Source organism: Podarcis erhardii (genome assembly GCF_964252035.2).
Source record: "Podarcis erhardii genome assembly, chromosome: 9".
Classification (NCBI taxonomy): Eukaryota; Metazoa; Chordata; class Lepidosauria; order Squamata; family Lacertidae; genus Podarcis; species Podarcis erhardii.
Window position 1 is genome coordinate 62,110,617 of NC_138512.1, and position 26,013 is coordinate 62,136,629.

General features: G+C 42.7%; 1 protein-coding gene across 4 annotated transcripts in view; it reads right to left on the reverse strand.

The window, feature by feature from the left end:
* The window catches only part of PDLIM5 (PDZ and LIM domain 5), a 117,549-nt gene extending 95,785 nt beyond the window's left edge, over positions 1–21,764 (reverse strand). The window contains exons 1-2 of one of the 4 annotated variants that reach the window (XM_081876750.1): positions 21,587–21,764; positions 16,028–16,163 (exon numbers count right to left, since the gene is read on the reverse strand). In XM_081876750.1, the coding sequence (XP_081732876.1) occupies positions 16,028–16,123 (96 nt within the window). In that variant the 5' untranslated portion in view covers positions 16,124–16,163; positions 21,587–21,764. Of the gene's footprint in view, positions 1–16,027; positions 16,164–19,574; positions 19,594–21,586 lie in introns of those variants that run through there. The other 3 variants (XM_081876752.1, XM_081876753.1, XM_081876751.1) reach the window with 3 other exon arrangements.
* Positions 21,765–26,013: the final 4,249 nt, after the last annotated feature.

The window sequence follows — 26,013 nt, forward strand, 5'->3', positions numbered from 1 at the left end:
CTTTGCTTGTTTAAAATTTGGAAGTTACTGCATCAAAGAAATTTATGGCATGAAGCCGATCACACATTTCTCTCCATAATTAGCACAATTTCACTATGCAGTATGTCACATTTTTGCAGGTTAGAGCTACCCCAGAGAATACCGCATGAGAAGTGTTTACAATTAAAACAAATTTTTAACTCTTTTTAAAATAATTGTTAAGGTGTCAATGCTGTGGGTTTGAAGGCACAGTAGCCTTGATGAAGCTAAATTAATCTGTGTGTGACCAGACCCAGGAATAAAGAGGCAAGACACAAGTAATGGGCTGAACATTTTATTTACAGTACCTATAGGAGAAAAGAGAAGAGTGGGAACCTAACTTAACTTCAACCTTGGGTGGGCAGAAACCTACCCATTTCAAGGGGCGTGACAGGGAATAGCCCTGGGCTCCACTTGATGCTGACTACAGAGGCCTTTCTGTCCCACAACTCTGGGTAGATGTAATGTTCTATTTCCAAGCTAAGGGCTTCACAAACCAGGTAGCTGCCTGGTTTCCGGAAAAGCCCTTCACCTTCAAAAGTACCTAAGGAAGGTCAACTGTTATCTAACCTTATTCTTTCCTGTATCTGCCCTGCCAACAATTTGACCAATTTAACCGCGCATCCAAATTATTTAACATCCCCTCAACACTCTCCGATTTGGTAAAGAGAAGACTAGACAAACCTCCTTGACCAATCTGCAGGTAGGCAAACAATTCCTACTCAGCCCCAAAGCTACCAGTGATTCTATACTGGAACAGAGCACAGGCTGAGCAGGTGCAAGCAGAGCACCAAAGAAGCCTGTGGGGGTGCGGCCAAGGCACATGACTACACACTCAGATACCAGGGCCAGCATGTGTGCATGCGCATGTCAAGTAATCTAGTCGCCCTGCATCCTGGGCCAGCTGAAACAGTGCTCCCAGATGCCCTCTCCACCACTACTCAGCATTCTGATACATTGCCATTACAGATGACCCACATATAAATGCTTGTTTCTGTGCATGCACATCACTGGTGTTTGGATAAGACCTTTCCTCTTCAGGGATGGCAAAGTAGCAATTAGTTTCCATCAACCAAAAAGCCAGCATTAGGCAGCTAAAGATTTACCGTTTCTAAAACGGACACTTATTTTATTCCAGTAAAGCCTGGGCAATTCATGGCCAACAATTTCACTCTGCAAGGTAAATCAAGCACTGTTTTCAGAAAGCTGGGGGGGGGGGAGAGAGAAAGGATTTAATGATTGATGCTTTTGATGCCTTTCGATGTCTGATGTGCATAACCGAAATGGAAAAGCAATCTCGGTTTGCAGTGGGAGGTTTCATGGGAATGGCCTGGAGTTAGTTAGCATCTGGATGGATTATTGCAGTAAAAAGATGTGGAGCATGTCATTGGTTTGGCATATGGGCATAAACGTATAGGGTACGCTGCAGTAAGAGACACATTGGGGAAGCTAAGGGGGGAGAAAGTGCTTTTAAAAATCCAGTAAATGTTAGGAGCTTTTTCCCAGGCTATTAAAAAGAAAAGACAATAAAAGGCATGAGAAACACACAACACTTTATAGCTTTTCGTACACATGCAGTTGGATAATTGCTAACTAGCAGTTCTGGAGCAATGGCTGCATAGCACCACTTACCAGTCTAGGTGTCACAACCTGTACAATTTATGCCGAGTATGCCTATGAAGTACAAGGACTTCATAGCACCTGAACTAAATCTTAATGCAACTGACTGCAACTTAAACATATCCTGATGATGTGTCACCAAAACTTTCCAATAACTACAGAAATAAGTAAAACTCTGTCTATTATTAAAAAAAAAAAACATCACTATTGAAGCACAAGGAAACCAGTATCCCAGTACCTTCACACTCCTAAAAATTTGGGCAAACTTTCATCTTAATTTGTTTGCTCAAAGTTATTTCACACGTTATACTGCTGGAGAAGTTAGGCATGCTAGTAAAATGCACACTTTCCAAGTTGTGGTATTGTGTTACTGCGTTCAAAGATAAAATTACATATGACCCAGCATACAACAAATAAATATCCGGGGTGGGTGGTGGAATTGACGCAACACTTTCAGCTGCGCTAACTGTTGCATACAGCATCTACTTTCTGGCAAAAATGGAAGGTATTTGTTAAGGATGACAAAAAAGAAAGAAGTCAGGAAATAGTGCTCATAGCCTTACAGCTGTACACTAGAATTTCTCACACACTGAAGAAGCTGAACCCTGATGGATATTTGAAACCAAGCTCTGTGCAAGCTAGTAGCAAAATTGTTTCATTGGACACTGTATCTTGATGCATGAGACTTTAGCTGCAATGACTGTGAAAGGAGAGGAGTTTGTCTAAAAGTAAGTCAAAGTTGCAGATAGAAAGAGCACTCAAAGCCTCACTTGTCGTATTTATGCTTTCTCCTCAACTTCTATATCAGGGCTTGCCAACTCAGCACTCATGGGCAAAGGCTTTTACTGGTGGCCCTGGGAAGCTGCCCTAGACCAGTGTTTCCCAACCTTGTGCCTCCAGCTGTTTTTGGACTACAATTCCCATCATCCCTTGCCACTGGTCTTGCTAGTCAGGGATGATGGGAGTTGTAGTTCAAAAACAGCTGGAGGCACAAGGTTGGGAAACACTGCCCTAGACTCTGAGTTGTTGATGTTGTTTTAAGCAAGTCTCTAGTCCTCCTGGAAAGAAAGTTATGGGTCAAAATGTGCAGGTACTTTTAAAGCAATTTCTGTGAAATGAAAGTGAGTGCCGTGTGGCTACCTTGTATATGTTCCCTGGAACTGAGGAATGTTCCCTGCTGCTATTGGTTAACAACAGCATCAGAGTGTTTGTGTGCAAGAGAGAGGAAGATATCAATATTGTGTGATCTCCACAAGCAGGACGTAGCTGACTTTACATAAGGTTGTCGTGGTGGCTGTCTGTTATTTTCGTGTTTTGGTGCACCTGCACAGAGCAATTATTTTGTGAAAGATGGCACCAGAACTCTCTCAAAATCTAAGCTGTGCCTTCTGGTCCCAAAAGGCTGGCAACTTCTCCTGTGCTATAGTCATAGAAAAGTGAAAACAATTAATAGACAGAAGTTTAGCTCTGTTTGTTTGTTTGTTTTTGTTTGTTTACAAGATCAAAATCTACCACATTCAACTATTTTGAGTGTGGCTTTCTCTATATGAACGCAAATCAGCTGCCTCAGAGAGCATTTTATTTTCAGCAAGATGCTAACCACCATCTTATCATATTGGCAGCTACCATGAACATGACATTGCTGTTTGAACAAGTCAAAACTAAGGCAATTCTCCATTAGCCGCCAAAAGCTGGGGGGAAAGCAAATATGTTGAAAATTATGAAGTAAGAATTTTTAGCTTGATTTTAGCTCAAAGTATTCCCAGTGTTGGATAAACTGTAAAACTAACCTTGACTTCGATTTTTATTTATTTGGACATTATATCCTGAATTTACATGCGACTAAATCCAATTTGCAAAGGCTTATGATATAAATATACCGTATTTTTTGCACCATAACACTCACTTTTTTCCTCCTAAAAAGTAAGGGAAAATGTCTGTGCGTGTTATGGAGGGAATGCCTATGGGTGGCATGCCTACGGATTTTCCTCCTCTAAAAACTATGTGCGTGTTATGGTCAGGTGCGTGTTATAGAGCGAAAAATACGGTAAATCACAATGTTGTTTTCTTAAAGACAATAAAAATGACAATAAAACAGCATCATAAAAACCACACCATCAGCAGCAGACCAATAACATAAAAAGCTCGGCTAAAAAAAAAATGTCCACCTTAACACAATCACTTTTCCATATGCTAAGAAGACCCTGTCTTTGCTTCCCAACAGCTGTATTTTCACTGGCAAAGGGACAATGAGGAATGCTTCAGAAACTGAACTGCAAATCTCAGGGAGCCTCTTATGGCAAAGAGTCAATTCCTCAGGTGGTTCTTTACATCAGAGGTAGGGATCCATGAGCCCAAGGGTTGAAAGTGGTAGTCCAAGTCTCCCTGGCCCTTGGGACTTTCCCCAGGCCACATGCCTAACTGGCCCTGCTCCACGCCCTTGAGTGCTTTTGACTGGCTGGAAAGTGTCCTAGAATTATGCTAATGTCTCTTGCTTGCCTGGATAGAGACACAAGTGGAAGTGTAGAAACCTATCACTAGGCATGACTGGAATGCAGTCTATTGTACAAAAGGCAGGAGTCACATCTGTTGCTCCCCTTGTTGCCTCTTGACCTGCTCACCAACCCCTGGATCCCTGAGCCTTAAATTGAGCCCAGAAACAAATTGGAAGCCAATGAAGTTGAAACATAACTGGCATGATATGATCTGCCTTTCCACCCCACCCCCCCCACAAAAGTCTAGCCATCATATTCAGAACCAAATGAAGTTTCCATGCTGTCCCCAAGTAGAGTGCCATGGCAGCAGTGTAGGCTTCAATCTTGCACCAATACAGTTTATTACATGGCTCCTATTTCTCTGTAGCCATCAATGTTTCCTGTGTGCATTGGTTCAATCTTCAGACCAACTTCAGACTGGCGTCTGCTTGATTCATGATTCACACTGCAAGCTGAGCCAACACGGCAGCACTCCAAAATGAAAGCTTGCTCTATGACAGGCCATTTAGTCACATTTTCACCAATGGTTCATTCAGTCTGGCGTCCTTCCTCAGACAGTGGACAACTGATGGCTCTGGGAAGTCCACAAGGAGTGAATGGAAGTGATAAGTCTTCTCCCACTACCAACATCTCTATTGTTCATAGAAGTTCATAGACGGACTGCAGAGTCCTTATCTGCAGATGAACTAGTTACTTCATATATGAAAGTACTGTATTCAGCAGCTGAGCACTACAGCTTTGAAGAACTCTCCAAAAAAGATGCAGCTTTGTGATACACTATAGCACTACTAGTACCTCAATCTGTCCTTAAATATCAAGAGTCTTCAGTGCTATAATTGCAGAATATCACTGAGAGTGGAAGTCAGGGCACTAAGGTCACATAGGGCAGCTGTGTGAAAAGTCACTTCTCAATACTTAGTATCCATTAAGAAAGTCTAACAAGATCATAGGTGCAGTGTTCAAAATTAGCCAGGTGCATTTTGAACCTGGCTTTTGACCACTTTCGACCAAGTGAAGACGCCTGGGCGCCAAGATGGTGCCCGACATTACCACCTTCTGGAGGTACATGCCTGGTAATCATCGGATCTGGACTGTTTGTACACACTAATACCCCATCCTGAAGAATTCTATCAGTTATATTTTATCTGCACAATCGGAATGAATTTCTGGAACCAAAATGCTATTTCTGTGAAGCCTGAGCAGGAGCAATCACCACTAAGAGAAAGAGGTCAGAACAGGCCAATATATATGTGGACTGTCCCTGGGAAAAGTGACTTTTCTTCTTTAAGTTCTCAAAGCTCTTAACCTAGCTCAAGGTTGTCATCTGAAATAGCCAGATGTTTAAATGAGAATCAATCACAGTCAGCCCATTGTTTTGAAAAATAAGACTTTACAGCCGTCTTGTCCCAAAATGGCAACTAAACATTCCATTTTGGTGACTGTAACCTTGGTTTAAGGAGCCATTTGGCACCTAGAATACATATCTGAGCTTCTAACACTGCATATGTGCACTTGAAAAAATACCATGAGTATACATATACAAATGATTACCAATATAAATCACCTTAGTATATTTCATATATAACTGAACTCACCAGCAAACATGGATTCACATGAGTTAATTCAATTCTAGAACAAAATATTGACAGACAAAGGCTTTAAACGATAACAGAATGTTTGGTGTCATGTCAGTGACAGACAGCAACTTAATTCTGCACAGTTATGGAGCTGACCTAGGCTATTCATTAAGTACTTAAGGCAGCAGTCTCACCCAGGTCAAGTATCAAAACAAGTTCATGACACTTAATCCTGCCATGATCAGCATTTGATTTAAAAGTTCAATCTGGAGGGGGAAATCTTCTATGAGGAAACTGGGACAGTCCAAAAGGCCAGAGGCACTGGAAGAGGATCTCATTCCACTTTTTAAAGAAGTGTTGCAAAGTTTGGTTCTGAGAACTTCTTTGAAAGAGCTCAGTTCACTATACAGTGGTACCTCAGGTTAAGTACTTAATTCGTTCCGGAGGTCCGTTCTTAACCTGAAACTGTTCTTAACTTTAGCTAATGGGGCCTCCTGCTGCCACTGTACCACTGGAACCCGATTTCTGTTCTTATCCTGAAGCAAAGTTCTTAACCTGAAGCACTATTTCTGGGTTAGCTGAGTCTGTAACCTTAAGTGTATGTAACCTGAAGCGTATGTAACCCGAGGTACCACCGTATAATGTACAATTAAATTTAGAAAGATTCCACTCCCCAATTTGTGCCAGTCTACCTGCAGGCAACTTTACTGCAATTTCACAACTTGCAACTTTGCACCAACACAGCAGTAAGCACACCTCCTAGAAACCACTTAGTTTCCTTGGTGTAGTATATTTCTGTGACAGAAGCATAAGGTGATATGTGATCCACACTCAGACAGCATAGTTTTATTCAAAGTCCCAATACCCAATTTTTCTTGAAACACACCCGTTCCTTCAGCTTCTGCACCCACAATACAAAAATGCAAACCACGACTATTTCTTCCTGAAGTTCATCTGAGAAGCTGTTTTACAAAATACCAAAAAAGGAAATGTGTCATCTGGTTAGGCACCAGAATGTCACTTAACAACACTGGGAAACTCAGACATACCACAAAGGGGAAAGATCGTGAAGGTCATTTGGAGTTTCTGCACCACACTGACAAAGCTGGAAATGATTACCACAACCCTCACTGGCTTAGCTCATAGCCCACGATCTTCTCCAAAAGTCTGAAACGTCTATCGTGTATGCTGCAGCCACAGAAGTATCTGTACTGTGTTAACCAAAAGATCAACAACAATAGCCAGGCTTCCACAAATAACAAAGGAAGTAGGAATAAGTGTGCAGTTCAAGATATGTGCCCCCAAATCTGTTGGAATGTCAGAGGAGACAGAGGGAAAATTTCTGGATTGCATAAAACCATTGATGGTTATACCCAACATGCTCTGTTACAGTGATTCTGGTTCACATAATTTATTGCTGTTTAACGCAGTCATATGGGGGACAATCATGCATCTTGGTTCAGCCTTGGTTCAGTAAGATGCTACTTCTATTACACTCCACCACATGGGCTAAGCTGGGGTAGGATGATGGCAGCACCATATGATTCTACAAACTGCCTTGTCATCCACAAGAGAGGGAAGCAGAAGCCAAAGGAACAGTGGCCTGTTCCTAATTTTAAATCCAGAGTTGTCTGCTACAATGTCAAGCTTGCAACACTTCATGACTGCTGGAACTCAGTCCCAGAAGTAAAATCAACCCAAAGGCAGAAAAAAGAATTACCATACCAATGGTTTAACAACATGACCTAATTTACCAATGACATGGAAGGGCACAATTAAGATACATACAGCTGCTGCGGTCTTGCTCCAATTTTGGTTGCTAGACTAGAGATGGGAGCGCCTTGAATTGTTCTTTGGCAAGCAAGGTTTGCCACCAATGTCCATCAGTGGTGACAGCAGGGCCCTGCAGAGTTCCTAGTCATTGAAGACAGCAAGACTTGCTTGCTAACAAACAATTGGAAGCACACTTTTAAGCTTCCTTTTGTTCTCTCATAGCCACATCTCTTCCTGCCAGGAGGGGGCGAGAGGACATGGCCTAGGAGACGCAGCCTTGCCAGGACAAATTGGGATCTGTACAGGGCCTAACTTGGTGCACAGGTTGATTGTGCCCAAACTTTGCTATACAGTGGTACTTCTGGTTAAGAACTTAATTCATTCTGGAGGTCCGTTCTTAACCTGAAACTCTTCTTAACCTGAGGTACCACTTTAGCTAATGGGGCCTCCCGCTGCCACCGTGCCGCTGGAACACGATTTCTGTTCTCATCCTGAAGCAAAGTTCTTAACCTGAGGTACTATTTCTGGGTTAGTGGACTCTGTAACCTGAAGCGTCTGTAACCTGAAGCATCTGTAACCCGAGGTACCACTGTACTGAACTCATGTAGATGGCCCAGAGTTGCACAACACAGCACCACACAAGCTCTCATTTTTTGTGCTGATGGATCACGGGTACTATAATAATATATCAGCTTGCTTACATTTATTTCAATTTCCCTTTGTAATAAATACTTATTATGATTGGAATAATCAGTTTGATAAATGGTGACTCTTAGTTACTGTTTTTATTGTATTGGTTAACTTTAATATTTCACATCAATTCCTTGTCTTATGCAGTTTGTTATGTCTGTGTTGCAGCTTGCTAACTATAATGCAAGTAGGGAAAAAACACAAAACACTATATTACTGTCCTATAAAATACCATTTGACCATCACGTCCTTGAGCAGCAGCTCCCAAAAGACTAATCTTGCATATCTGAGTAACCCATATACATTCTACTAATTTTGAAAGGCAAAGTGCTCCCTTTTCTCTACCTACCATGAGCGACAAATGAATTGTGTATATTGCAGAAGTGCTGCCAAGCACATGATAGAAAATGGGAAAGACCAATTCCCTCAACCCCCATCTATTACTGACATAGAACAAAGAAGCTATATAAGCCAAGAGACCATATGTTTAAAAGATATTTTGGGTTGCATGTAAAGAGTGTTTGCTTTAGCACTTAAGCATAACATGCACAGAGTGTTATGTAATAAAAGTCATGGGCTCTTTCCGAGCTTAAATTCATATTCATTGCACATCTAGAAAGCTGGGCTAGGTGCAAGATCCATACATGACAAAATTATGTAAAGTAGCTAAGGCCATAACACTAAAGGTGAGTCACTAAAGAGATCCTGAAGAAGTGATTGTAACAACTTGACTGATTGGGGGTGGGGAGAGAATGCATATGACAAAATAATTCCAGGCTCCCTGTGGATTATCTTCACAACATCAGTACAATGGCATGAAGAACTCAGTAAGTCCACATAGGAAAATTCCCTAATTTTTGGATAATTCTTCACGCCCATAATACCCACCATGTCCCATTCCACATCATTCAGGCCACTATTCATATGAACACCTTTGCAGAGGGTGCAGGTGATTGCAAGGGGAAGGAAGGGATGAGAAGCTTTCCTTCCATGAATTAATTTCCTTTAGTTAACTTGGGAGCCAAGCCAATATGATGCAACAGTAAAACAAATGTGCAAGGGAAACAGGAATAAAAGTACCCGGTAAGTATGACACAACCATGTTTTTCTAAGAGTATTAAAGGATGCAAAGAAAAGCAACAAAACAGCCAAGTAAAGGCTGAAAAAAATGGTACATATTCCTAAGGCAATACTACCAAGTGCTCTGGCAGCGAGGCACCTGGGAAATTTTGGAGCTCCTGATCAAGTGTCTAATTCCAGAGAGGTTGTGTTAGTCCATTGCAGCAAGCACAAAGAGACCTGCTTGTGGCTCCTGTAGGATTAACAAGTTTATTGCAGGCTAAGTTGTCATGCCTTGAGTCTGAGCCAATTTTGTGAAGTGGACACTTAAGTAAGTAGGTAAAAAAAGAAGTATGCCAGACTCTTGATGCTTTTAAATAAAGTACAAAATATCAATCAATAAAAAAGAGATAAATAGGTGGCAAGGGATTACACAGAGCACAAGTACAAACAGAATCTAATGGATGAATGTAGATTTTCTCTGATGGAGAAAGTTTCACTCCTGCCTAGCAGACAAGCACACTGGTATCGTACATCAATCATATGATGCAGTAAAAAATTAGGTTGTTGCTCAGAATAGACACTCTCAGTAAACTAAATTAAGCAAGTTTTAAAATTAAAGAAATCTTCAGGCACAAGACAAAACAATTAGACCTTACTTCATGCATCCATTTAAGGCGTAAACTGACAGGGTTTTGCTGCATTCCTAAAGTTCAGAAGCCAACTATGAAAAACATTTTATTTGGTCAAGGAAATACCAATTTTCCCACTATTTTAAGCAAACAAAAGATAATCTTCTGTCATGCATTTCCTTATATGGATAGTAGGATGGAAGGCTTTCTCCCCTCCTTTCAAAAAAGTTAGGAACCCATATTATCTCCTGGCACTCAACCAAGAAAAACAAACAAACCTTTCAACTCCCTGTCTCTTCTCACAATGCCCTTAAAGATAACCATCGACAAATGAATAATGAGAAAGCAGTTTCAACTAAAAATAGCTCTTCAAAATGGTGGGGACACTGACTGGAGTAGCCAGCCCTCTGAGTTCAGTATGAAAATAAGAAAAACAAAGTCTAATTCTTCCTTGTTTACATTAAACAGAATGTACTTGTGTGGAACTTGCCCAAAGGCTCATTTTGGATGTTTTGCAACTAGCCATCTGCTTCTTTGTTATTGCCTGTCAGTTAATGCTCTTTCTTTGAAATGAATATAAGGTAGAAACAGATTCAGTTAGGATGGTTTCTCATGCTACATTTTGCATTGTAGATAACTAGTAACAAGCAGTATAATGTAGAGGAAAGGGCACATGAAAACTGCTTCTTTGCCCTTTAAAATACAGACTGGGCACCTGTTCCCCTGCATGCCAAGTTTCACCACCATTTCATGTGTTCCCCAGCATTGTGGCCCAGAAAGGTCCTATTTCCCCCTGAAACTAGTGTGGAACTGGTTGCACAGAGCAAATTAGGTTGCAAGTTCATTCAGAAGCTTTCCCATTGAGAACCCTCTATTGATACAAAGACAAATGAGTAGTGCCACCCACTATTCAGCTGAAGTATGATCTCGTGAGCCCAACCTATCTCTGGTCCCAATACAAACAAGCTTCAGTGTACACTATTTCCAGGTTTCCCACAATAGCACAGCCAATACTTGCAGAACACATGCTTGGAGTCACCACCAACCTAAATGTTCAAGCCTTGCTTTTTAGAACAGAAAAATGAATATCCAAGAAGTGATCAGGCTTCCCTGTCTTTTCCCAGCTCCCACTGCAGCATTTCCCTCCCTCCCTCCCTCCCCTCCTTCCTTCCTTCCTTCCTTCCTTCCTTCCTTCCTTCCATCTCCTCTGCAGCCACAAGCTACTCAACCTACTATTCTCCCCCTCTCCATCCGGTTAACATGGTTAACAACATCATCCAGTTGAGTGTTCCTATATCTGGATAAGTGGAACGTTCAGCAGATATGAGTGAACTATGGAGAGCACATATACAACTACTGAGTGGCTAAACCTACCATGTTTGTGTGTGAAGAGTGGAGGACAGAGAGAGAGAGAAGTGGGGTCAAAACATACAAATATATTATGTAAACATATGCATCTGCAAGTTTCCACTCGTTTGTTCGATTTGTTTTGTTACAGGTGTGAAATTAAGCTTTCTGTCCACTAGGTTGTGCTTATAGGCAGTCACTCCTAGAAAACAAACTCTATAAAGTTTACTGCTACACGTATTTCATAAGAGGACATTAAGTATTTAAGTCTATTGGAGTGAGGGGAGAGGTATGCACGACAGATCCAGGAATCCGTGTCACGCTTCTTTCGAGCATTTCAGTTGATATGAAAGGCATCTTAAACCTATATGCCTTACCTTCATTTGACATTTAACTGAAAGCTTCTTATTTTAAACAGTCCAGATTTGCAACCTACTTAAGAATGAAGCTGAGCAAGAAAAAATGTTTGCTTTTCCTATAGTGGTATAATTCGATCCCAGTCCAGCAACTGTGGTGCATGAACGTATGTTCACTAGACTCACAGAGGAACCAGCTCCCCTTGGAGACAAGGAATGCTCAACTAATTATAATAGGGAGGATACCCACATATGCCCCCTGAAAATCAAGCAAAAGAAGGGGGATTCAGAGGCCTCCTTGGAGATTTGATACATACTCCTCAAGTGTAAAATTCATCCTGTTACTCAACAAAAAGTGCTGCGAAACAATGAACACAATACTATACTGGAAGTACTCAATAGTCTTTTTAAACTACATCTACTGGCTAAGGTTCTTGTGCTTGCTTTTCAGCTTAGGAGCAAAACTGCCTCGTGCCCATTTGCACCTCCTTCACAGTCTTGAGAATGGCAGATGGAACAGGATCAGAAGCTAGTACTGTATCTGTCTCAGTGGTAGAGCTTCCATGCTCCATATTCAACCCCTAGCAATGCCAGGGAGGACTGGGAGAGGCCACCTGACTGAAGCCCCAGAGAGCTGTTGTCAGTCAGTACAGTGGTACCTCGGGTTACATACACTTCAGGTTACAGACGCTTCAGGTTACAGACTCTGCTAACCCAGAAATACTGTATTTTTCGCTACATAGGACGCACTATTTCCCATCCAAAAATGAAGGGGAAATGTGTGTGCGTCCTATGGGTTCGGGCAAGTGTGCGCAAGGCTTGGGGCGGCAGCCGCGGCTGGGGGGGGGAATAATTTTTTTTATTCATTCCCCCCCCCCAAAAAAAAAAAACCGAGGTGCGTCCTATGGGCCGGTGCACCCTATAGGACGAAAAATACGGTAGTACCTCGGGTTAAGAACTTTGCTTCAGGATGAGAACAGAAATTGCACAGTAGTGGCATGGCAGCAGCAGGAGGCCCCATTAGCTAAAGTGGTGCTTCAGGTTAAGAACAGTTTCAGGTTAAGAACGGACCTCCGGAACGAATTAAGTTCTTAACCCAAGGTACAGGCAATGCTGAGCTAGATGGACTGATGTTCTAACTCAGTATAAAGCAGCTTCCTGTTTTGCATCTGCCTACAGAGCCAGGAACTGCAAGGCAAAACAGCAGCAGCACATGTGAGGAGGTTGCTCTGCAGGGGACCAACATCTGGCTACTTCAGCTGTCATTTCTGAGTCTGGATCATTTCCTCCAAGACCTGCTCCAGAGATTCAGAAGCAGAATGACAACTGGAATAACTGAGGGCTCGGGGAAGGGACGATGATTACTTTTTGTTACTTCTATAATATTTCTTGCTTATGTTACTGTATCTTAAGCTATATATCATAAGCTACCTAGACAACTTCATTTAGTAGGTGGGCATAAATACTCAAAATAAATAAATGCCTAATCTAAAAAGACATTATACATAAGGTGATTTAATGTAATGGTACTCCTAAAATACCCTTTAATTCCATTCACAGTTTTGTTCCCGTCCGCTTTTTACTCCCATTAAATGTTTTCCAATTCTCTCTCTCTTCCTTGCTGACTACCTTTACTTTACTGCTTCCATTCTAGGAAGTTAGTCACTTAATGAGCTTTCCCCAGCATGGTGCCCTCCAGATGTTTGGGGCTGCATCTCCCACCAGCCCCTGCCAGCACACCAATGGCCAGGTATGACGGTCATTATAGCCCGTCACATCTGGAGGGCACCAGGTTTGGAAAGGCTGCCCTAAATTAAATATGATTCCATGGGTCTTCCCTATAATCCAGTTTTCAGCACCATAAACCGGGTTGAAAATAGCAGGCTTGCTATGGCAACCGTGAAGGTAAAAATGGCAAATTGTTTAAAGTTTTGTAGCTTGCAATTAGCTCAGATCAAAGCCTTCTCCATTCGCTTGAGCTTACTTCACCCGGCATTTGAAAGCTGAAATCATTTTTTTCCATTTCAAACAGGCAGCTACCAATTCTACTGAAGCTGTGAGTGCAGCGGTTTTTATGAAGGAAACTCTTGGTGCTTTACTGAATATGACTTTTGCTTTTATGGATGGCTCTTGCTAATAATAAAATCCATTAGGAACTAATTTCTATTTAGTCACCGTTTAAAAGTGCTGTTGAAAAGTATTTTTAAGCTTCCCTTTGTACGCAGCAGTATGGGGATGCCAGCTCCCAATACAAAGCCATAAAAATAACTTGCTCTCACAGTACAGAATGAATTGCACGCATGACTTCCCCCAAACCCAAGAAGGTCACAACAAGACAGCAGGACCTTGGTAAAGGGCACATAAACAGCTCTGCTCCTTTGTTCGCGCATTTCTTTATCAACATTTAATTAGCTAGCACTTCTGGCTTTACTGGGAAGAGAAGAGTGTTGTGTTGTACTCCCTGTTCTGATGTACCCATAAGACAACACAGTTCCATAATACTATCAGAGGAGCAATTGATCAGCATACCAGAATGAAGTGTGTTAATTCCAACATGCCGTACAAAGGAACACACACTGAACATTAACTCCAATCTACATTTGGACTGTGTGTGTATGTGTATAATGTACTTGTAGTCCTAGTTCATACTTATTAATATGGATGCAATCCACTGGGGACCTGTCACACACACATAAACATGATGCATAAATTGCATTTGCTTTCATGAGACTTGCATTATTAAATTTATATCCCACCCTTCCTCCCAAAGGAGCCCAAGGCAGCACTGCTGTTACAAGATGCTAGTGGGTTATGTATTGGGAATTAATGTGTTAGCCGGACCATTTTAAAAATGTGGTCTTTTAAGGAAGCAGAGGAAAGAAATGCAATGGGGGGGAAACAGTCCCTTTATTTACCCTAGGATACTTTAAAGACCCCTGCATGGTAATACACATTTTTTTCTAGTTTAAAAGAACAACTTACAAAATAGATCCAACCTAGAGACTCCATGACAGCTCAGAACTCCTCAGCATAATCAGCTTTGGAGAACACATTTTTCCAAGTGTTGACTCCCCTAATGTGATCTTAAACTGCTTGCTTCGAATTTTCTTTCTGCTATATTACCCATTTCCTTTGTTTTTCCGTTGTCTATGCCATTGGCCTTCAACTGGTGGATGAGGACTTAACCACAAACATTACCATCATGGGTTCCCAAATGTATGCTTGGGTTATAGGAAGATCCAGGGTTAAAAAACATTGAAGACTATTGGACAGTGCTATCCACCTGTTCTCTCTGATCTTATGAAGTCAGGAAGCATTTCTTTCTACCATCACACAAGGGCCCTTTTAAATATTTTTAAATAAAATAAATTAAATAATTTGAGCTACCTTTGCAAAAGAAAGTACCAGTAAGTATTCTAGTCTGGAATAGTTAACAGGAAACTATTTTCTGGGTAAGAAGTCATAGGGTTGCCCTTTCCCAGGGCACATATACATTATTCAACAGCATTTTCCTAGTCAGTTGACTACTTTTACCAAAGGATGGGGGGACACTGGTGGTGCTGTGGTCTAAACCACTGAGCCTCTTGGGCTTGCCAATCAGAAAAGTCTGCACAATGGGGTGAGCTCCCTTTGCTCTGTTCCCAGCTTCTGCCAACCTAACAGTTTGAAAGCACACCAGTGCAAGTAGATAAATAGGTACCACTGCTGCGGGAAGATAAACGGCATTTCCGTGTGCTCTGACTTCCGTCACAGTGTTCTGTTGCACCAGAAGTGGTTTAGTCATGCTGGCCACATGACCGGGAAAGATGTCTGTGGACAAACGCTGGCTCCCTGAGCCTGAAGTGAGATGAGTGCCACAACCCCATAGTCACCTTTGACTGGACTTAACCATCCAGGGGTCCTTTACCTTTACCTACCAAAGAATGGGTATGAGAAGACCTGGTCATTTTAACAAACCCCCAGTACTAATTTAAGTCCCATTCCCACAGAACTCTCTCTCCACCTCTCACTTACACTAAAGGAAAGGAAAGTGCACCACTCAGGAATCAGGTTCTGGCTGTTGCTTTTTGGCATTTTATAACCTGAATGTCTATCACAACTAATACATTCAAGTGTATTCTCCTATCATGTCGAAATTCAGATCCACAACTGATAAAAAGCAAGAACACAAGCAAAATATTAATTTTGACACAAATACAAAAGGACAGGAAATACTCTTTTAATTAGTGACGATGTCAGTTAATAAACTTTTGAAGGCCATTACCACCACTTCTAAGACGGGACACTGCTACTTCTCTTAAAAACAAGATGAATGCCCAAATTGCACCCAAATGAATTGAATGCCTCTTCATTCAGCAGGCACATAATGTTACCAAATATTCCTTTTCACTAGTTTCAAGTGGCACATGTTGCTGCAGCTTTTGGCACAAAAAGGTTTTTAAAAGGCAAAATAGGCTCACCCGAGAGATGGTCAGAGGCATGTTGAAGTCTTTGCCACCTTGAAGCCTGAAACCCCAGGGGGCTGGACCAACCAAAGAAACACTGTAGTTGTTCATGGTGTCTGGAAGTCAAGGTCTAATTCCAGAGAATGAATGCCTGTAAGGAAGTTTTAAAAGATTATTTGGAAAGTTGAAGAAACTCACATACAAAGAACAATTGCAATACGGCCTTCAGATATTAACATTTTGAAGTCTCTAAGAGGAGAGTCACCAACGTCCAAAGCCCTGCCTGTGAATTTTCAGGGGGGGGGGTATTTCATAAGGTCAATAGTAACAATGAATGGATGCAACACTGCAAACAGATACTAAGTGAGCTTGGAAGTTTCAAAGCTTTTAGCTTTGTTTACTAAATACAAGCAAAACAAGCCTGCTAAAGTAGACCATACTCTAGGGCCTCAGAAAACGTTCTGATGCAAATCACCCTGCAAAAGCTGACTAACCAATTAACTAGAACCTTTGTAAGAGAAACACTGACGTTAGTAAAATAAGGAGATGAGTACTTGCTAGTTTTGGACAGGGCAAATATCAGCCTAAAAATAGACCTTGCAGCTTGGAAGTACACCTCGTGTTCCTCATATGCTGGTTGCATCTGTGCCAGGAGTGCTTTTTGCTAGCTTTGTCTGGTTGTCCAGCTGCACCACTTCCTGCATGACAGGGAATTTGCAATCCTGCTTGGATTACCACAATGAATTCTAACTCACTTCTCTTAAGAGACTGTTTGGCAACTACCACGTAACTGATGGTTGCTCAGTCACAGAGAACCATGAAATGTTGCAGTAGCGACCAGTTCTCTCTAAAATCCCTAAAATAGGCTTCCGCAAACTCAGCCCTCCAGATGTTTTTGACCTACAACTCCCATGATCCCTAGCTAGCAGGGCCAGTGGTCAGGGATGGTGGGAACTGTAGTCTCAAAACATCTGGAGGGCCAAGTTTGAGGAAGCCTGCGCTAAGACTAGTATCTTATGGAAAACCACTTCCCCACCAAGGTCTTCAAAGACCTTTCCCTGGGAACCCACAAGTTTGTAGTCTACATTATACCAGGCTAGAAAGAGGGACTTCCCTGGAATGGTGCTGCACTTTTGAAATCCTTTTGCAGGAAGGCATGTATCGCACAGGGTTACACAAATGTAGTATCCCTATCCAGGTAGCCTAGCCACTAGTGAACGAGGAATATTTTCCTGTCAATTTTATTTGCAGATGAGCATGAAGGAGATCTCTCTCTCTCTTTCCCCCCTTCCCTGAACCTTCCATGTGCCACAGACCAAAGGAACAAACCCCTCGCATCCGTATTCCAGCACTGCAAAGGATTCAGGGTAGAGAGGGAATGGGCGCTTACTTTGTAAGTCATTCACAAATAGAAAGAATATCTCAAGGGGGCTGTCCTTCTCTCACTCTCTGTTGAGCTTCTGGGTGGCGACAGACAGCCCTCAACACCTGGAGATAGAGATGCATCATGTTCTTGTGTGCTTCCAAGGCTAGCACAAAGTGAGAGCTTCCCTCCCCTGAGTATTTTCCTCATACGCTGCCTACATCCTTTTAAATGTGTTTGTGGGAAGAGGGTGGAGGGAGTTATTGTTTCATTTTTTCCCTTGTTTTTACTATATATTTTGTGTTTATATTTTGTATTTTTATGATGTCAATGGCCCCAAGATCCACCTATGAAGGGCAGTATACAAATTTAATAAATAAAAATAAACAAGTGCTAGGTGTTATTCCTAGGTGCTTTTTTCCACTTCTACTGCTATGTTCTTATTCTGTGTTGCCAATACCAATAGAAAGGTGGAAAACAACAGAATTACAGATAGAATAATGAGCCATCTTTGCTCAGAAAGCTTCCTCTTTCATTCTAAACATGGGTGGGGACTGGAGAGATGTAGCTCCTATGCTGAAGGTTAAATGCTAGATACTGCATATACATATAAATATTTGAATCCCCGTGACAGGGCAAGCTCCCGTTGTTCAGTCTCAGCTCCGGCCAACCTAGCAGTTTGAAAGCACATCAAAGTGAAAGCACGTCAAAGTGTAAGTAGATAAATAGGTACCGCTCCGGCGGGAAGGTAAACGGCATTTCCGTGCACTGCTCTGGTTTGCCAGAAGCGGCTTAGTCATGCTGGCCACATGACCCGGAAAAACTGTGGACAAATGTCAGCTCTCTCGGCCAGTAAAGCGAGATGAGTGCCACAACCCCAGAGTCGTTCATGACTGGACTTAACTGTCAGGGGTCCTTTACCTTTACACACACACACACACACACACACACACACACAGGAAGAAGTCCAAATTTGCTAGCAAAATGTGCCTCTAGCAAGCTTCCTATGTTACACATATGGTGTTTAGGTTTACATGCAGGATGCTTTGTGTACACACTGAAAAATGCCATACATGAACCCTGCTCAGCCCAGTTCCAAAAATAGATTCCATGGCCGAGTCCCCTCAGAACTCAGCCCTGGGTGTTGCCTCAGTCTCTCTCTTCTGAAGGAAAAATGCTTCACAGGCGCAAGAGAATGAACTGAAAACATGGCACATAAAGGATTCTAGGTTGCGGCTGTTCCATTTCCTCCTACTCTGCAACCGCCCTCAAGCCATCAAGATGGAACCTCTGCTGTCTAGCTTCTCCAAAGCCTTGAATGCCACTTATGTGTTTTCAGTCAAACCATGGAGGATTAAGCTAAATGTTTAGTGTCACCCCAAGATAAGGAAGGGTTCTATCTCCACTGCCTTAAGGTGAGCAAAAGGAAACATCTGAGCACAGATGAAAGAATAAAGAATTGCATTAACTGTTACATAGTAATTACAAATAGCAAGGGTTGTTGCTAATTGTTACCCTAAGCTCAGGCCGAAATGATACAATGCAACAAGAATTGCATTGTTACACAATAATTACAAATCACAAGGGTTATTCAATTGTTACCCTAAGCTCAGGCCGAAATGATACTGCAAAACGTGGAATTGGGGACTGCACACATATGCATGTACCTTAGCACATATCAGGTTAGGATAGTAAATAATTATGAATGCTTAATCACTGGCTTTCTTGCTGTGAAATATCTGCAGCTCTCTGAATTTATTGTTATTGTTATTATTAAACAACCAATAAAGTTATAGACCAATAGTCAAAGCAACTTCCTTTTAAAACTGCATAAAAGGAATCAATAAAACAATACATTCTTAAAACAAATTATTATATCATTTTTCATTTTTAAAAGGGTTTCTCAGACTTTATGAATTTAGAAATACGTGCATATGAACACGACAGTACAGTTACAGCAAGTGTTAAAGTTAATGCAGTAAAAAAAATAACAGCCCTTGAAATCTTCTACCTAACTCCTAAAGCACACAAAGTAGTAGCTAGCAGAAGTTACATAACACAAACCAACATTTTGCAAGCGAAATATTTGCATATGAAGCCTAAGGCATTTTTTTTAATGGTAGATTTGTTGCTGCTGTTCAAAGTTCAAGCGAAGTGTTTCAGCACCACATGAGATAAAATATTGTAACTGAGCCTTACGTAGAAGCTGTTATCCATTCCCATCGATTGGGAAAGGCTGAGAGGCTGCACAGACTGTAAAACGAAACCAAAGCATGGTATGGAAAGATACTAAAGTTACTTAGTATTTATGTGGAACTGCATTTACCCCAAGTGATTTGGGGAGTGTTATAAAGGATACTTCTTATTTCCTTGAATAATATTTACTGCTGTGGTGTGGGGTGGCAAAACTACAAAACGAGTAGCATTTTTTATTGTTGCATTGACAACATTGCCCAAATATGGTTTAGCATACCACAACAATTCATATTAAAGTTTCTCAAATTGCACAACAAGCCTCCCCAAGGCAGGGGTGAGGGACACACTGTATCAAGGCAAAATTCTAAATACATATACACAAGTACATAGTTGAACCAGCATCCTTCTAGTGGCTGTCAAATTGAAAGACTACTGGTATCTCACCTCTTTCAAGAGAGCGACTTACTACTGTGAAAAAGCCTTCTCTTTCTCTGCCAGCCCCAAAACCAAACCTGAGACCCACTGCTACAGGCAGGAGTTCAAAGCACAGAATGTCAGAGGTTAGCGATGTGCTTTATCCTCCACTGGCAACCACTCATAGAACATGCTCACTGCCCCTTTCTGCAATTAATACACACACAGCATGTCTATAATTGAGGATGTCATATTCTGGAAATTAATGCATTAATGGTGGTAGTTATCTGGTTTAATGTACTGTATGCACAACACAAGTACTAAAGACTCGCTTAGCGCCATCATCTGCTATCTCTGTTTCACCTCCATGTTTCATTGAAGCTGCAATCGTTTCCCCTCAAGAGACTTTAGATGCTCATTTTGACATTTAAAGACTCGCACTTGGCTAATGTTGCCGATGCAACATTTTTGGAATGTTTAAGTTGCATCTCATTGCTCCCCTAAAGTCTCAGATGGACATCTGTTCCCATGAAGATTGTATAGTTAAATTAGCAAGGAACAGGTTGCTACACTGCATTATATTTTTAAGGATACCACAAAATATGGCAGCTACAGGGCACCAAAACAAAAAGCCCTGCCCTTAAAAGTCAAGCCACACTAACCATATACCATGTGGGTGTGCATGTATGTGTGTGCGCGCACACACACACACACACACACAGGGGACTTCGACTTTTTCTATCTGGCTGCAGCCTAGTTACCAAAGCCCTGACAACGGCCAGAAAAACAGAGCCATCAAACAATCCCACACCCTTCAACCTGCCCTGCCCTGAATGTGTTCCCTAAGACTCATTCCCCCTCCATGCTGTCTTTTGCCACGTCCGGATTACAGGTTTGTCAGCAGGCAGCAGGAACGGCTAGCTAAAGTCTTGCTGATGAAATGCGATTTTCTTTTTCAAGGGGGAAGTGAAGCTGGGGAAAGGACCCCAAGGAGAGGCAGCGCAGGCACCTAACCAACAAGATTATAGCTGGCTGCTCACTTCCCGTTTACTCGATCACAGGTCTTCGAAAGGGGGGAGAGGGGAGAGGCAGACAGACAGACAGACAGACAGACAGACAGACAGACACTCTTGAGACTTCACCCCATTGCCACCGACAGGAGTGCGCCTCTCTGAAAAGATAAAGTCGAGGTAGTGGATGGGTGGAACTGGAAAGAGAAATAAGAAATCTCTGAATGTCTTATATTCCGGACTTTAAGGGCTGCCTCTCGGTACTCGAGCCTCGTTCGCTGAACTCTCCCTCCCTGCTTTTATTCCCTTCCTCTGCACGCACTTTGCTACCCCGACACAGGTCTCCTTCGCGGCGGGCTTCTCTCACGCCCCCAAGGGAGCCGGCGCCGCGGGGAGGAAGAGGAGCAGCCCCCTGCCTCGCCCCACGCCCTGGCCAAAGGCGTCGCTCTCCTCTTCCGCCCTCCTTTGGCTCCGCGAAGGGCTTCCCCGCGCGCTCCCCTTTGCCTTTTTGCAAGGGAGCCTCGTCCTCCTCGGGCCAAAGTCCGCTTTCCCCACTCCCTCCCGCTCCAAAGACAAAACCCCTCCACTCACTTCCGAGGCGCGCGGAGTTCAGGGCGCACAGGCAGCGGCAGCACAGCGACGACGCGCAGGCGCTCCCAGCAAACTCGCGAGCGTGTGAGAGCAGACGGCAAGCCGAAGCTCGCTCGCTCTCCTCGGGCTCTTGTTTGCACTTCCGCCCCTTTTCGCGTCGCTCCTCCCCTCCCCGGCTCAGGAGGGACGGCGAAGCTCTCTCGCCAGCTGAGAGACGCCCGGAGGGGGGCGGGGAGAGCGGGACCCGGCGCAGGGAAGCCGAGCTCCAGCAGAACTAGCTGAACAGCCAGGGCTCAGGGCTCAGGGCTCAGGGCTCATCTCCAGTGGCGTAGCGTGCGGGGTGCAGGGGGGGCTGGCCGCACCGGGCGCAACATCTGGGGGTTAGGGGGCGCAAATCCACAGGTTAGGGGGCGCAAATCCACGGGTTAGGAGGTGCAAATTATTTCCCTTGCCCCGGGTGCTGACAACCCACGCTACGCCACTGCTCATCTCTCTCTCTCTCTCTCTCTCTCTCTCTCTCGCCTTCCTACGTTTTTTCGGAAGTAATTGACGCTAGCAAAGTATACGTAAGGCTACGGTCTCCCTTAAATAAATAACAACTTTTAAGCACGGTCCACTTAAAACGAAGCGCGCCCAGGCCCTATTATTAGCCGGTGTTGCGCACATACTTAAGGCGGTGTAATTCTATAATTACTTCTAAAGGAAGAAAGTCCCAGAATGGGGCAATCCATGCGGGGTCTGCCTTTAAGGGGTGCCTGCAAGCTGCTGTGGTGGTTTCTGGGTTCCAGTGAGATCTTGGCAAGAGTCCTACAAAACCGCCTTGTGCGATCTTGCTGGAAGCCACAGCTGCCCTGGTAAGCAAGGCTGGGGGTCCGGTAGCAGGATGGGCAGTGTGGTGTGAGCACCTTCCTGTTTTGCCTCAGGCGGCGGACGTCCGGGTAGATCCCGTTGAATTTTGAGGAGCTCATGCCCAAGAAGAGCAGGTCAGCCTATAGCAATTCTAAGTGCATTTGATTAGGGAACGAGACCCATTAAAAGCAGTGTGGTACAGGGCACTTCTCCACATCAAAGAAAGGAATAGCCCTGCTCTGTTCTGCCTTGGTCAGAACACACCTGGAATACTATGTCCAGAAGGATATTGACAAGCTGGAACGTGTGCAGAGGAAGGTGACTGAAATGATCAAGGGTCTGGAAACCAAGCAAAAAGAGAGAATTCATTGTGTTTGGCCTGGTAAAGAGGAGACCAAGAGGAGATAGGATAGCCCTTTTCAAATATCTAAAGGGCTGTCTTTGTGAAGGATGGAGCAAGCTTGTTTTCCTGCTTCAGAGAGTAGGACCCAAACCAATGGATTCAACTTGCAAGAAAGGAGATTCTGACTAAATATCTAGAAGAACTTTATGGTGGCAACAGCTGTCTGTAGAAAATAAGTGCATGAGAAGTAGTGAACTCTTCCTTGGCATGATCAAGTTGAGAGTTCTGCATTGTAGGGGCTTGGACTTGATAAAGAGTTGGAGAGGACCTTAATAGTTAAGTCTTTGATTTTATTATTCCCCCACTAAAATCAACAGAATTCAACAGAGATGGTAGCCTTTGAATTCAATGGATAATAAAATGCACAATAGTATTCATACACCTAAACAATAAAGCTTCAAATATTTTGAAATGCAAGAATGGATATCACATCACAAAATAAAATTGATTATTGAAACTGCATGTGCCCAATGTTCAGGTCAGTCCAAACATGATTTGAGACAATTGTCTCAGATTGAGTGGTGTGTGTGAACTGGCACTTGCTGTCCCCACTTGTTTTGCGCAATATCAGCCCAGGCAGGTCCAGAGAAGCCCCTCAAGAGGCTCCTCTTCCATCCTGTCTTGCTCTGAGAAAGGAAGGATGGGGCTTTCTTAAGGCAAAGCATTCTGGACAGGGTGGATCTGGTAATAACATGGTGTTGCCTTGTCTTTCATTTTTAGACTACAGTGGTACTTCGGGTTAAGTACTTACTTCATTCTGGAGGTCCGTTCTTAACCTGAAACTGTTCTTAACCTGAAGCATCACTTTAGCTAATGGGGCCTCCTGCTGCCACTGCGCCGCTAGAGCACGATTTCTGTTCTCACCTGAAGCAAAGTTCTTAACCCGAAGCACTATTTCTGAGTTAGTGGAGTCTGTAACCTGAAGCATATGTAACCTGAAGTGTATGTAACCTGAGGTACCACTGTATTGTAAATGGTTATGAATTATGTGACGCAGAGTCAGGATGTTAGCAGGTTGGACTTGGGCAGAAAACACCCAGTGTTCCATCCCCATTCAGATATGAAGCTCACCTTGTGCCATTTGTTATCTCACAGCCCAACCTACTTCACAGGGTTATATTGTTAAGATAAAAGGGACGGGTCATGTCGTGAGCTCCTTGGAGGAAAGATGGGATGAAAATAAATGGATGATAAACACAAAGCATTTGCTCTTGTCAAGTGTGTTTACAGCAGTTTCTCCTACCTGCCCCTTATAATGGTCTAGAATTGCAGGCCTGGTCCTGAATCTGCTGACTGATGTCTTGTTTGACTTTGTACTAGACTAGATTGCCATGCTTGAAAAATAACTTCTCTTTCCAGCATGCTTGGTCATGTCAGCCTTTCCTTACCACCCACAGTGATGCATGCATTCATCATCTCCTGGCTGAATGAAAGGAATCCATTGTCTGATGTACCAGCCTGTTGTAATTAAGCAAGCTACCTCTCTGCTTCAGAGGACACTAGACCCCCGCCAGTCTCCATGGCTGACAGAGACCAACATAGTACCAAGGTGGGCTGTGTAGTTTGCATGACTGGTCTCCCATTGTGAGTGAAACAAGATCCTTCCCTTCCCTTCGTGGAGCACATCTGACGCTTCCAGTTATGGGCTTAAAGTTCTAATCAGGAGCACAGAAAACTGCTGTCTGAACATGCCTTACATGCTATTTCATACAGGCAAACACCTGCTAAGCCGCCAGTTTCACTGGAGCTGCATGGAAGCTGTTGCATTGTGTATTATTATTATTATTATTATTATTATTATTATTATTATTATTATCATCATCATCATCATCCTGCCTTTTCACCTTACAACTAAAATAGAAACAGTTAAAAACATTGGGGTGGGGAGCCATAATTTTAAAAACCAATTAAAGATGATTAGAATATATATATATATAAGAGATATTTAAAATGTACAGGTCATTACAATAAAAATATTACAACAGTAGTCCTTTCCTTAAAACCTCTCAGTTCCTTAAAGCCTGTCTTCACCTGCTTGCAGAAGGAGAACAAAGAGGGAGCCAGTCTAATTTCTCTAGGAAGGGAGTTCCAAAGTCTGGGAGCAGCCACTGAGAAAGCCTTCTGCTGCGTCCCTACCAAGCATGTGAGAGTGGTGGGATCAAGAGAAAAGCCTCCCCTGTAGATATCAAAACCCATGCAGGTTTGTATGAGGGAATCTGCTCTTTCAGATATCTTGGACCCAAGCCATACAGGGCTCTATAGGTCATAACCAGCACTTGGAACTGTGCTCAGAAATATGTAAAGACAGGTTTTTTGTTGTTGTGATGTCAATAAAGGTATTTGATTTGATGTTATGGTACACCAGACCAAATGTTCTGGAAAGCAAGTGAAAGTTATTCCTTACGTATGACAGGAATACATAGCATCAGACATCAGGGAGGTGGAGACAACCAGGATTTTAATTTATTTTTAAAGCCATCAATTTATTTTTATCAGACAAAATACTGGTCCTTCCAGTTGTTCTAAAACTACACAGAAAGAGTTGAGGTGGGACAAACAACACTTCAAGAATTCAAGAAAAATAAGAGATCAAACCAAATGAAGGAACTCTGATGAGGCTGGGCCAGCTTCAGGAAGGATGGAGCGGTTGCATAAAATGTGTTTGGAGATCCATTGAATTCTGGAAACACATCTTGGCTGCCTACACACAAAAGGCCTGCTTACATCAGATTTGGGAACTATAACTATGATAACTATAACTATAAACTTAACTGTATTTAAGACTGCACCCTGCATTTTTACTTGAGAGTAAGCCCCACTGAATGGAATAGGACTTACTTCTGAGCAAACATGCATATGAGCCTGAGTGGAAACATGCAGATTTCAGCAGAAAGGATAAGCATGTGCTTAAATATATCCCTTAGGCCTAGAAATGCTTACGTTTACTTAAATGTGAGCAGGGAAATTCACAAGTTTGTATCTGAAAAGCAGATTTGGAATAAAGGAGGGATTTTGTACTTATGAATATATTGAAAAGTGTAAAAGTGAATCTGGTCAGGATTCCAGGGTCAGTTATTTATTATTATTCATGCTAGTCAGAGATGTTGTTTGTTCAATTTATTTATTTTTAACAAGTCTCACTCATGAGGTTTGAAACATAGGCTATCTTATCCCA